We start from the raw sequence: 13189 nt of genomic DNA, 5'->3' as shown, positions 1-13189 counted from the left end.
GAGTGATGCCATACCGCCATATTTTGCCTACCTAGCATTCAATGTTTAAACAAGTTCACTTTTTAGAAAAAAAAAAAAAATGCACATTTTTTGCAGGTAGAAAAATGTGCATTTATTTTTTGGAGCCTGCAAAGCATTGCAGCAGCAATCTGCAGATGGTGCCATGCTGGTCTCCAGCAGCACTGTCAGTGTATCTGGGTGCCCATACATCCCGTACGGGCAAGCAGATACAATCTGAGAGGAAGGGAGAATGAACTACTGCAAAGCTCCACAGTTCCCCACTGGTTGTCAGATTGGGGAGGTGCAGGACCGGTCCATTTTGTATCGTTACTCCCTGAATATGGGTCTAACATGTTACAAAAGGTGAGCTTATCCTTTAATGTGTATATTATTGGCATATAACAAAGGAAATAGATTGTCTACAGTCTGTTACCCAAGGAAAAAGAAGCAAATTAAAGTGTTACTAAACCTACAGCAGTAAAATCAGTCTGTATATGCAGTAAAGCATGCTTGTTCTACTCACTGTGGAACCGTAGGGGTTAACCCTCTGCATTGTGTAAAAAGGCAGTTTGATCCTGTCTTCTCTGAGCCTCCTGTTCTTCCACTGTCCCCCATCCATCTCCTGATAGCACAGAACCTTAGGGGCACTCTGCACATGCTCAGTTTGGTGCATATTGCTAGAGAGATTTTTTTTTTTTTGGTGGGGGGGGAGGTGGTGCATGTGATCAGCATGGGGACAATCCGCACTGTCCAGACAGGGTCAGGGGTCATGCATCCTTCTAGGACAGTGAGAGGAGAATAAAAACTTCTCCTTCAAGCTTTAACCAGTGCTTAGCTGGACACAGATAGAAGTCACAGGACTGCTATATACTGCTGAGCGAGATTGTATTTTGCAGTTTATATTTACTAAAATGATTGCATTTCAATGTTCTGTGTACTGTAGGAGACCAGATATAGTGAATGCAGGGTCCTGGGTTTAGTAACACTTTAACCCTCCTCTTATGTTAGGGTCAGAACCGACCCGTTTTCAGGTTTTGAATGTCTATAAGTATCACATAAATTTGTTTATTGCATCAAGATTTTTTTACTTTGTCGGGAACTTGTCAGGAACCTCTATTTAAACAATGTAATAGAAAAAGAATCCTTTTCACTAAATTATAAAATACTGTGGTGAAAATTAAGACGTTTATGGTGTTAGGGTCAATTCTGACCCAGTTATAATATTGGATTTTAGGACACTAATAAGTGCCAAAACTGAAATCATAAACACTCTCTCTGCTTAGTAACACTGACAGCCAATCCCCTCTCAACCCTGTGAGCTGTAGTTAGGGAGGGGCCTATCTCTTTTCCTGCTTGTCTGCTTCTCTAAATAAAGTAAAGAAACATAGGACAAATACATTTCAGAGTTGCTGACTTTATTTTACCATTTTTTAAATTTGAAAATGAGAGGTATGCTATCAAAAGGTCTAAGGGGTCACACCAAAAATATTAAAACCAATCTTTTAAGGATAAAGAAGCATAACAAGGTAACCAAGAGGTAAGAAACAAATTTGATGATAAATAATTATTCAGAGGGTATTTTATGGCTGATTTAAAACACGGGTCAAAACTGACCCGTTAACATCATGGATAGTAACAGAATTCTAACATAAGAGGAGGGTTAAGAATCGTTGATCATTTTTTTTTTACATAATTTAAAGTGTTACTAAACCCAGGAATCTGCATTCACTATATCTGAAAAGAAATGAAAACTCATTCAGCGCTACAATCAGCAAAATGGAATAAAAGCTGCTGGACACCGATAAAGGTCAAATCTATCAAAACCCAGAGAAAGCATAAAATACAAAAGGGGTGCAGCGCTACAATAGAAAATATATATAATGTAAAATATAAACTCAGACTGTATAATTGTGAAAAAGTCCTGACTGAACAATTAAATCACAAATACTGTGCAAGCATAGAATAAAGGTAAAGAAGAGTCCTTTAAATGCCACAAATCCAAGCCATAAGATTAAGGGAAACCCGTGCTGTGAAGGATGAAACTATTGCACCTCTTCATAAGTGACTCCATCACCAGAGTATGTGCTAGCCTCTCACCTCAATTCCCAGACCTCTAGGGTCATAGCGCAGTGTGTTTTCAAACACCTGATGGGCTCCCAATCTGCTCAGCTTTGCCTCCAACCTCAGACTGATCATAGAGTAAGAGATTCCATCATAGAGGAGGGAACAAAAGGACATCTAGTGCTCTCCGTATATTCGACAATTTATTAAATGATAAAAGGTATTGCACTTACAAACATGGCACTATCCCAGTGCATAACGAACAGCATATGTGTAAAACAGCACAGCCAGCTGACCGCTCGGTGTGCGATCCCTTCGGAACGTCGCGGGTGACGTCACAGCTCCTCCCCCGTACGCGTTGCGTCAGTGGGCGTGACTTCTTCAGCGGGGTACGTGGAGGGCGGCACCCGCACGCTATTTATTGATGCTGCTAAGCAACCGGACCAATCATCCCAGGGCGGAACAGGAAACTCTCAGGTTTCCATTTTAGAATAGGGAAAAAGCCAGCCCTACTTCCTGGTGACTCCGGAGCTAACTAAAACTCTTATTTACAGACCGGAAACTGGGGAAAAGGCACGGATCAGTTCCTCTCTGCCTCTGTCAATGTAATTAAGAGCTAATAAATATACTATTGCACTTCGTGAATGCTAGGGGCACAGAACCTTTAACAGGACATAAAGTGACAATGCATAGTGCATAATATAATAATTTTAATTTTCTAAAGGTAAAATTACCTAAAAATTTCCAAAAAAACTATTTTTTTAAAAAACTCTTTTTTTAAAAAACTTCCTTTAAAAATCTTTTTGAAAAAATGACAAATGTCAAGTAAGATAGTAAATACAATTCTAAAATCTTCTCATAAAAGCTAAAAAGGACGTGTAACCGCGATGCTCCGTATGGATCTTACAAACACATATATATATATAAAAAACATAACAGAAAAAACATCTAAAAATCAACAATTATCATCTATTGGAAATAAAACAATTCAGATCAAATTCTACATTTAACCCCCCTGGTACTAAAACTTTAGTCTGGTAAATCCAGAATGATTCTCTTCGGCTTAGTTGCCTAGTAAAGTTACCTCCCCTCCAATGTCTGGTAGTTTTCTCAATCCCCCAAAACTTTAATCCAGTGGGGTCACAGTGATGGTATCTTTTAAAGTGTTTGGGGACATTGTGCTTATCCTTTCCCTGTCTAATTCTGTTCATATGCTCTCCTACTCGAACATGCAATGCCCTCGTGGTTCTGCCCACGTATTGATATCCGCATTTACATTCGAGCATATAAACTACACCTTTGGTCTCACATGTAATGAAATCCCTCAAAACATGCACTTCCTGTGTGGCTGTAGCTAAAAATTCCTTCCTTCTTTTGGAACTGTCTAGAGTGAGTGAGATCGAACGAGAAACAACTCTTATGCCCTCTAAAAAAATGGCTACCAGTAATGAATTTTGCTTTGTGCTGGACTATAATGTCCAGTACAAGAAGTTTGAAAATATTGTAGCCAAGTATTGGCCCATCCTACAACAAGACAGGGTATTGGGCCCGACCCTTCCATCAAAACCTAAATTTGTCTACCGAAGGGCACCAACCCTGAGAGATCGGTTGGCACCAGGGGTTCTGGATCCCCCCATTAAATCTGATAATAGGCTCTTTCCATCTATGAAAGGTTTTTACGCCTGTGGAAGGTGTGCTGCATGCAAAACCTCAAAAGGTAATACCAAAAGAAGGAAGGAATTTTTAGCTACAGCCACACAGGAAGTGCATGTTTTGAGGGATTTCATTACATGTGAGACCAAAGGTGTAGTTTATATGCTCGAATGTAAATGCGGATATCAATACGTGGGCAGAACCACGAGGGCATTGCATGTTCGAGTAGGAGAGCATATGAACAGAATTAGACAGGGAAAGGATAAGCACAATGTCCCCAAACACTTTAAAAGATACCATCACTGTGACCCCACTGGATTAAAGTTTTGGGGGATTGAGAAAACTACCAGACATTGGAGGGGAGGTAACTTTACTAGGCAACTAAGCCGAAGAGAATCATTCTGGATTTACCAGACTAAAGTTTTAGTACCAGGGGGGTTAAATGTAGAATTTGATCTGAATTGTTTTATTTCCAATAGATGATAATTGTTGATTTTTAGATGTTTTTTCTGTTATGTTTTTTATATATATATGTGTTTGTAAGATCCATACGGAGCATCGCGGTTACATGTCCTTTTTAGCTTTTATGAGAAGATTTTAGAATTGTATTTACTATCTTACTTGACATTTGTCATTTTTTCAAAAAGATTTTTAAAGGAAGTTTTTTTAAAAAAAGAGTTTTTTAAAAAAAGAGTTTTTTTGGAAATTTTTAGGTAATTTTACCTTTAGAAAATTAAAATTATTATATTATGCACTATGCATTGTCACTTTATGTCCTGTTAAAGGTTCTGTGCCCCTAGCATTCACGAAGTGCAATAGTATATTTATTAGCTCTTAATTACATTGACAGAGGCAGAGAGGAACTGATCCGTGCCTTTTCCCCAGTTTCCGGTCTGTAAATAAGAGTTTTAGTTAGCTCCGGAGTCACCAGGAAGTAGGGCTGGCTTTTTCCCTATTCTAAAATGGAAACCTGAGAGTTTCCTGTTCCGCCCTGGGATGATTGGTCCGGTTGCTTAGCAGCATCAATAAATAGCGTGCGGGTGCCGCCCTCCACGTACCCCGCTGAAGAAGTCACGCCCACTGACGCAACGCGTACGGGGGAGGAGCTGTGACGTCACCCGCGACACTCCGAAGGGATCGCACACCGAGCGGTCAGCTGGCTGTGCTGTTTTACACATATGCTGTTCGTTATGCACTGGGATAGTGCCATGTTTGTAAGTGCAATACCTTTTATCATTTAATAAATTGTCGAATATACGGAGAGCACTAGATGTCCTTTTGTTCCCTCCTCTATGATGGAATCTCTTACTCTATGATCGGTCTGAGGTTGGAGGTTGGAGGCAAAGCTGAGCAGATTGGGAGCCCATCAGGTGTTTGAAAACACACTGCGCTATGACCCTAGAGGTCTGGGAATTGAGGTGAGAGGCTAGCACATACTCTGGTGATGGAGTCACTTATGAAGAGGTGCAATAGTTTCATCCTTCACAGCACGGGTTTCCCTTAATCTTATGGCTTGGATTTGTGGCATTTAAAGGACTCTTCTTTACCTTTATTCTATGCTTGCACAGTATTTGTGATTTAATTGTTCAGTCAGGACTTTTTCACAATTATACAGTCTAAGTTTATATTTTACATTATATATATTTTCTATTGTAGCGCTGCACCCCTTTTGTATTTTATGCTTTCTCTGGGTTTTGATAGATTTGACCTTTATCGGTGTCCAGCAGCTTTTATTCCATTTTGCTGATTGTAGCGCTGAATGAGTTTTCATTTCTTTTCAGATATAGTGAATGCAGATTCCTGGGTTTAGTAACACTTTAAATTATGTAAAAAAAAAATGATCAACGATTCTTAACCCTCCTCTTATGTTAGAATTCTGTTACTATCCATGATGTTAACGGGTCAGTTTTGACCCGTGTTTTAAATCAGCCATAAAATACCCTCTGAATAATTATTTATCATCAAATTTGTTTCTTACCTCTTGGTTACCTTGTTATGCTTCTTTATCCTTAAAAGATTGGTTTTAATATTTTTGGTGTGACCCCTTAGACCTTTTGATAGCATACCTCTCATTTTCAAATTTAAAAAATGGTAAAATAAAGTCAGCAACTCTGAAATGTATTTGTCCTATGTTTCTTTACTTTATTTAGAGAAGCAGACAAGCAGGAAAAGAGATAGGCCCCTCCCTAACTACAGCTCACAGGGTTGAGAGGGGATTGGCTGTCAGTGTTACTAAGCAGAGAGAGTGTTTATGATTTCAGTTTTGGCACTTATTAGTGTCCTAAAATCCAATATTATAACTGGGTCAGAATTGACCCTAACACCATAAACGTCTTAATTTTCACCACAGTATTTTATAATTTAGTGAAAAGGATTCTTTTTCTATTACATTGTTTAAATAGAGGTTCCTGACAAGTTCCCGACAAAGTAAAAAAATCTTGATGCAATAAACAAATTTATGTGATACTTATAGACATTCAAAACCTGAAAACGGGTCGGTTCTGACCCTAACATAAGAGGAGGGTTAAAGTGTTACTAAACCCAGGACCCTGCATTCACTATATCTGGTCTCCTACAGTACACAGAACATTGAAATGCAATCATTTTAGTAAATATAAACTGCAAAATACAATCTCGCTCAGCAGTATATAGCAGTCCTGTGACTTCTATCTGTGTCCAGCTAAGCACAGGAAGTAGGGCTGGCTTTTTCCCTATTCTAAAATGGAAACCTGAGAGTTTCCTGTTCCGCCCTGGGATGATTGGTCCGGTTGCTTAGCAGCATCAATAAATAGCGTGCGGGTGCCGCCCTCCACGTACCCCGCTGAAGAAGTCACGCCCACTGACGCAACGCGTACGGGGGAGGAGCTGTGACGTCACCCGCGACACTCCGAAGGGATCGCACACCGAGCGGTCAGCTGGCTGTGCTGTTTTACACATATGCTGTTCGTTATGCACTGGGATAGTGCCATGTTTGTAAGTGCAATACCTTTTATCATTTAATAAATTGTCGAATATACGGAGAGCACTAGATGTCCTTTTGTTCCCTCCTCTATGATGGAATCTCTTACTCTATGATCGGTCTGAGGTTGGAGGTTGGAGGCAAAGCTGAGCAGATTGGGAGCCCATCAGGTGTTTGAAAACACACTGCGCTATGACCCTAGAGGTCTGGGAATTGAGGTGAGAGGCTAGCACATACTCTGGTGATGGAGTCACTTATGAAGAGGTGCAATAGTTTCATCCTTCACAGCACGGGTTTCCCTTAATCTTATGGCTTGGATTTGTGGCATTTAAAGGACTCTTCTTTACCTTTATTCTATGCTTGCACAGTATTTATGATTTAATTGTTCAGTCAGGACTTTTTCACAATTATACAGTCTGAGTTTATATTTTACATTATATATATTTTCTATTGTAGCGCTGCACCCCTTTTGTATTTTATTCACTATATCTGGTCTACCACAGTACACAGAAATGCAAATATTTTAGGGAATATAAACTGCTAAATACCTTTCTCTTTCGTTCATTGACAGACACAGCTCCTCATCTTCTTGACTACGTGGGTTATACTGCCCCCTACAGGAGCAGGACACTAGGCAGAAATGAACTTGACTATCCCTATTGGGCAGTCCCAGGAGGTATACTCCCACTCTCAGCTATAGGTTCTCAGTTTTTTTCAACCTAGTCAGGAGTACGGACCTAGTTCTTTGCTGGTATCTCTGGTCCTGGCAATTTTTTCTTTTTAAATGTAATTTTTTTTTCTCTCTTTTTATTATTTTGTCCCTGTGAGATCTACAATTAGTTACCGGACTGGGCGACGGACTGGTTAATCAAGATCCAGGAGGGTCCCCCCAGTCTGGCCAGTGAGTGCGTGCAGACTACAGCTCCAGGTCTAGGTCGGCAACGACTTAGCCCCACTGGACTGGGGCTGGCCTGTGAGTTAAACGTCTTACGAGGGTGCATATGAACTGTCTTCAGCCTGAGTCGCAACATTTCCTCATGGCTGACAGCACCCACGTTACGATGGATCGGGGGTCTATCCAAGGCTGTGCCCACCCTGTTCCTGGTGTGGTAAGTAGCCATCCCTCCTCTACCCCTGGAGAGTTCTGGGGTGAACTCGGACCCCCGGGCTCCCCTTCCTCCCAGTCAGCGCTCCCCCCTTTCTCTGTGGTCTTCGGCAGGCCTTTGCCCACCCCCACGGGTGGACATACCTTTTAAGGATGGCCTGGGGTGTTGAGCTGACGATGGAGAGGGGGGGGGGGAGCGCGCCACCGGTGACCAAACGATCGAACTTTGGGAGGGGGTGGGCCTGGTGTGGGGGTGCCTGCCTTCCTGTTGGGATCGTTTTCAATTTTCTGGGGGCCCTCAGGAGCCGCGCGGGGCTGCCATTTTCTTGTAGCCTTTTGTGCTACAGATCGGCGTACACGTTTGTGTAGCCTTGGCGGCCATTTTCTCGAGGTTTCCTATTTAAAATAACGGCGGCCATGTTTTTAGAGCCGGATCGGTGGTGGGAGCCCCTCCCCGGCCTCTAGTTTTGATCCCTTGATATTCCTCTTTCTAATCGCCGCATGGTGTGCAGTTAGTTCGGTGCTGTGAGTACCTGACTGGTGAAGGTGAGTCTGTTTATTGGGGTCTCTCTCCCTCACTCTGCTGTTGCTGCAGTAGTGCTCTGTGTTGGGCCTTGTGGTGCTGCTAGCGTGGTGGGGTATCTCTTGCAGCGTTCTACACTTTTTTTGTGTGGGTTCACCTCTCCATTCGTGGAGTCCGAGGAGCATATTTCACCACCTGATCCACTCTCAGAGGTTGTCAGGCCCTCCAGGTCCCAACAACTGACTGCACTGGCGGCAGTCCTCAAGTCCTTAGTGTCCAAGGTAGATTTGGTTCTGGGAAAATGGGCTAGCAAAAAGCATCCCCCGCCTTCACCTGCTTGCTCTGTCTCATCATATCCTGAATCTGATTCGGTCGCCGCTGGTGCGAGTTACCTTTCGGGGTCTGCATCCATGCACCCTGCTGGCCTGTTGGCCATACACTCCTTGGTGCGTACCTTTCTCCAGAGAGTGAGACGCTCGGTTCCTCCAGTGCGGTCTCCATTGCCCCGGTGGGACCTCAACTTGGTGCTGTCAGTTCTCCAGAAGCCTTCCTTTGAAAGCATTCGGGAGGTTCCCCTGCTTACATTGTCCCAGAAGGTGGCCTCTTTGGTGGCTATTACTTCTGCGTGCAGGATTTTTTGAGGCTGGCGGCACTGTCTTGTCGTTCGCCTTACCTGGTGGTTCACAGAGATAAGGTGGTTCTTCATCCATTTCCGGCGTCCCTTCCAAAGGTCGTCTCTGATTTTCATTTGACTGAAGACATTGTGTTGCCCTCCCTGTGTCCCAGGCCTCAGCATCCTAAGGAAATTGCCTTTCATTCCCTGGATGTGGTTCAGGCAATAAGGGTGTACCTGGCAGCTACGGAGTCTTTTAGAAAGTGAGACTCAATATTTTCCCTCGTGGATGGACCGTGCAAAGGTTTGGCTGCTTCTGCTGCAACCATTTCCAGATGGATCAGACAGACTGTGATTCAGGCTTATTCCATTAAGGGTCAGGTTCCCCCTTTCCCTGTTAAGGCGCACTCTACTCGGGCGCCTCCTGGGCCTTCCGTCATCAGACGTCAGTGATGCAGGTTTGCAAGGCGGCTACTTGGTCATCTGTGAACACTTTCACAAAGTTTTAAAAGGTGGATGTTTTGGCATCTGCGGATGCTTCCTTCGGCTGCTAGGTTTTGCAGGCTGCTGTTTAAAGGACTTGGTCCTCTTTGAGGGTGTTTTACATTTTTTCAGATGAGCTCCATGTTACCTGGTTGACTATTTTTAGCCTTGTGAAGTATTTTTTTCTTGCTGTTCCCACCCCTCATGTTTGATACTGCTTTGGAATGCCCAATGTAGTTAAGAAGATGAGGAGATGTGTCCGTCAATGAAGGAAAGAAAAAGTGGGATTTTTGACTTACTGTAAAATTTCTCTGATGTTCATTGACGAACACAGCACCCACCCATCTATGGAGTTGTGTTTTTCTCTTCTGACGCTGCTTGTAACAAAACTGAGTACCTATAGCAGAGGGTGGGAGTATACCCCCTGGGACAGCCCCATACAGTGCCTTGCGAAAGTATTCGGCCCCCTTGAACTTTGCGACCTTTTGCTACATTTCAGGCTTCGAACATAAAGATATAAAACTGTAATTTTTTGTGAAGAATCAACAAGTGGGACACAATCATGAAGTGGAACGAAATTTATTGGATATTTCAAACTCTGTTAACAAATAAAAAACTGAAAAATTGGGCTTGCAAAATTATTCAGCCCCTTTACTTTCAGTGCAGCAAACTCTCTCCAGAAGTTCAGTGAGGATCTCTGAATGATCCAATGTTGACCTAAATGACTAATGATGATAAATAGAATCCACCTGTGTGTAATCAAGTCTCCGTATAAATGCACCTTCACTGTGATAGTCTCAGAGGTCCGTTTAAAGTGCAGAGAGCATCATGAAGAACAAGGAACACACCAGGCAGGTCCGAAATACTGTTGTGAAGAGGTTTAAAGCTGGATTTGGATACAAAAAGATTTCCCAAGCTTTAAACATCCCAAGGAGCACTGTGTAAGCGATAATATTGAAATGGAAGGAGTATCAGACCACTGCAAATCTACAAAGACCTGGCTGTCCCTCTAAACTTTCAGCTCATACAAGGAGAAGACTGATCAGAGATGCAGCCAAGAGGCCCATGATCACTCTGGATGAACTGCAGAGATCTACAGCTGAGGTGGGAGACTCTGTCCATAGGACAACAATCAGACGTATAATGCACAAATCTGGCCTTTATGGAAGTGTGGCAAGAAGAAAGCCATTTCTTAAAGATATCCATAAAAAGTGTCGTTTAAAGTTTGCCACAAGCCACCTGGGAGACACACCAAACATGTGGAAGAAGGTGATCTGGTCAGATGAAACCAAAATCTAACTTTTTGGCAACAATGCAAAACGTTATGTTTGGCGTAAAAGCAACACAGCTCATCACCCTGAACACACAATCCCCACTGTCAAACATGGTGGTGGCAGCATCATGGTTTGGGACTGCTTTTCTTCAGCAGGGACAGGGAAGATGGTTAAAATTGATGGGAAGATGGATGGAGCCAAATACAGGACCATTCTGGAAGAAAACCTGATGGAGTCTGCAAAAGACCTGAGACTGGGACAGAGATTTGTCTTCCAACAAGACAATGTTTCAAAACATAAAGCAAAATCTACAATGGAATGGTTCACAAATAAACATATCCAGGTGTTAGAATGGCCAAGTCAAAGTCCAGACCTGAATCCAATCTAGAATCTGTGGAAAGAACTGAAAACTGCTGTTCACAAATGCTCTCCATCCAACCTCACTGAGCTCGAGCTGTTTTGCAAGGAGGAATGGGCAAAAATTCCAGTCTCTCGGTGTGCAAAACTGATAGAGACATACCCCAAGCAACTTACAGCTATAATCGCAGCAAAAGGTGGCGCTACAAAGTATTAACTTAATGGGGCTGAATAATTTTGCACGCCCAATTTTTCAGTTTTTTATTTGTTAAAAAAGTTTGAAATATTCAATACATTTCATTCCCCTTCATGATTGTGTCCCACTTATTGTTGATTCTTCACAAAAAATTACAGTTTTATATCTTTGTTTGAAGCCTGAAATGTGGCAAAAGGTTGCAAAGTTCAAGGGGGCCGAATACTTTCGCAAGGCACTGTAGGTGTAGTCAAGTTTTCTGCCTAGTTTCCTACTCTAAGCTAGTAGGAGGAGTTTTCATTCTACTCTGACTGTTCTATGAGGCTGCAGGACACCTGGCCCTCTGTTTGGACAGTGCTGATTGGCCCTGTTCTGATCACATGCACCCTCCCAAGAAAAAAAAACTCCCTAGCAATACACATCAAACTGAGCATCTGCAGAGTGACTCCAAAAACTCTTGTCTTATAAAGAGATGGATTGGGGACAGTGGAAGAAGGGGGCGGATCAGAGAAGACAGGATCAAACAGCCTTTTTTACCCCTTAGGTTCCACAGTGAGTATAACAAGCATGCTTTACTGTGTATACAGACTGATTTTACTGTTTTGGAATTAGTAACACTTTAAATGTGCTAAAGAAAAAGAACTCTGTTGCATTGGCTTAGATGTAGATTTGTGTGACTGTATGCATGATAATGTAGCCCTGCTTTACAGTAGAAGTGGCCACTCAATTCTTAAATCCCTGGACATTTATACACAGTAGAGCAGTTTGCTTGAAAGAATAGACATGACCACATTTGAATAAAGTCCTCTATTGATAAACTTGTACTTTCAGTTTTGTTCTATTTTGAGCAAACCGTTCTTCAGCACAGTACGTCATCCAATCACTGTTGTGAAATCCGCTTTCATAGCCAGGGCTGTATGGAACCAGAAATGACAAACTGGCTCAGAGCCCTCCGTCTACCTTGGAAACCGCCCAAATGCTTCCCAGTGATTATTGGGGTGTATGGCTGAGAAACACCATAAATAGTTTTCTCCTTTACTTGATTGAAACAGTCCTAACTATTCTCAGGATCCTCTGAAATGTGGATGAAAGTCAAAGCGTTCCCTGCCAGCTCCATGCAGTGTATTATTCTGCAAGTAAGTCCATTACTCCAGTACTTCAGGGCTGCAACGGTAGTTTTACAGTCAAAGAATTGGTGACCTTTGCTCAAGCATTTCTGAATTGCAAAACAACTTCTGTGTACACTACAAAGGTTTCATTCTAGTATTTAAACATTTCATCTTTCAATTTTTGACTGGAAATCAGTCATGCTTATTTGCCTTTTTAGTTCATTAAGTTTTATGTTTCTCTTGCACCATTGAACATAGTTCTGTACACAAAGCCTTTCACCTAAATTGTCCTGCGCTAAAAGGATCTAATGTGAGTTCTCATTTTAGGTGTCATCAAATGGAATTCAGTCCACACCTCTAAACCTGGCCACCTACTGGAAGTGTAACCCCACCACTACAGATGTCAGGCTAGATTATAAGTACAACCCAGAGTCAATGGCAGTGCCCAGTGCATTATCGAATATACAGGTTGTGGTTCCAGTGGATGGCGGTGTCACAAACATGCAATCTTTACCAACTGCAATATGGTGAGCTTGTTCTATAGTCTCTTTCTGATTTATTCACAGACTTTTTCTGTTGCTAAATTCAGATATGTTCATTTGGTCAATTCCTAAATTGAATTAGACATTATGCACCATGCTTAGCAAATATCTATAAACCAAAAGGAAAATGGACCGCACTCAGAAGTACTGTAAATGAAATTAGAAGTGTCTTTTATTCCTCATAAAGAATCAATACAGACAGGGCATCACAGGGACATGCGACAGGATGACGTGTTTCACGATACAGAAGATCGCTTACTCATAGCCACACGTGTGGTTATCGAGGTTTGGATATAGCCACACGTGTGGTTATCGAG

The 13189-nt window shown here is 42.2% G+C and overlaps 1 protein-coding gene across 1 annotated transcript in view; it reads left to right on the top strand.

The window, feature by feature from the left end:
* Positions 1-13189, top strand: part of FCHO2 (FCH and mu domain containing endocytic adaptor 2) — a 316629-nt gene that overhangs the window by 285251 nt on the left and 18189 nt on the right. Inside the window, exon 22 of the mRNA XM_082267434.1 lies at positions 12658-12857. Within this exon, the coding sequence (XP_082123560.1) occupies positions 12658-12857 (200 nt within the window). The remainder of the gene's footprint in view (positions 1-12657; positions 12858-13189) is intronic.

The sequence above is a fragment of the Pelophylax lessonae genome, assembly GCF_965119305.1.
Source record: "Pelophylax lessonae genome assembly, chromosome: 1".
Taxonomy (NCBI): domain Eukaryota; kingdom Metazoa; phylum Chordata; class Amphibia; order Anura; family Ranidae; genus Pelophylax; species Pelophylax lessonae.
Note: the sequence above shows the minus strand (reverse complement) of the source record. Positions and strands in the feature narration are given on the sequence as shown.